General features: G+C 44.9%; 1 protein-coding gene across 1 annotated transcript in view; it reads right to left on the bottom strand.

Annotated features, from left to right (window-relative positions):
• The window catches only part of LOC119594743 (macrophage mannose receptor 1-like), a gene marked incomplete in the record, with an annotated part of 4,860 nt that overhangs the window by 325 nt on the left and 4,292 nt on the right, over positions 1-243 (bottom strand). The window contains 1 exon segment of the mRNA XM_037943832.1: positions 1-184. Within this exon segment, the coding sequence (XP_037799760.1) occupies positions 30-184 (155 nt within the window).

Raw genomic sequence — 243 nt, forward strand, 5'->3', positions numbered from 1 at the left:
AATTTTCTTGTAGATCTCATGCCATTTGTTCATCCCGTATAGACACACAGTGGGTTGAACCTTGAACCGCATGAATAATCCCTGAAATTGTAAAAACCACCGATCGCGAGGCAGTTCTCGCTGGTTCCTCCGTTGGGTTCCTGGGACGGAGCACTCATGTCAGTAAGACCCCAGAAAGGGGTGCCTGAAACGTGCCAATATTCATGAATTGATGTCGATACTTTCTCGATTTTCATACAAAAT

This window comes from Penaeus monodon, chromosome 34, assembly GCF_015228065.2.
Source record: "Penaeus monodon isolate SGIC_2016 chromosome 34, NSTDA_Pmon_1, whole genome shotgun sequence".
In the NCBI taxonomy this organism is placed as follows: Eukaryota; Metazoa; Arthropoda; class Malacostraca; order Decapoda; family Penaeidae; genus Penaeus; species Penaeus monodon.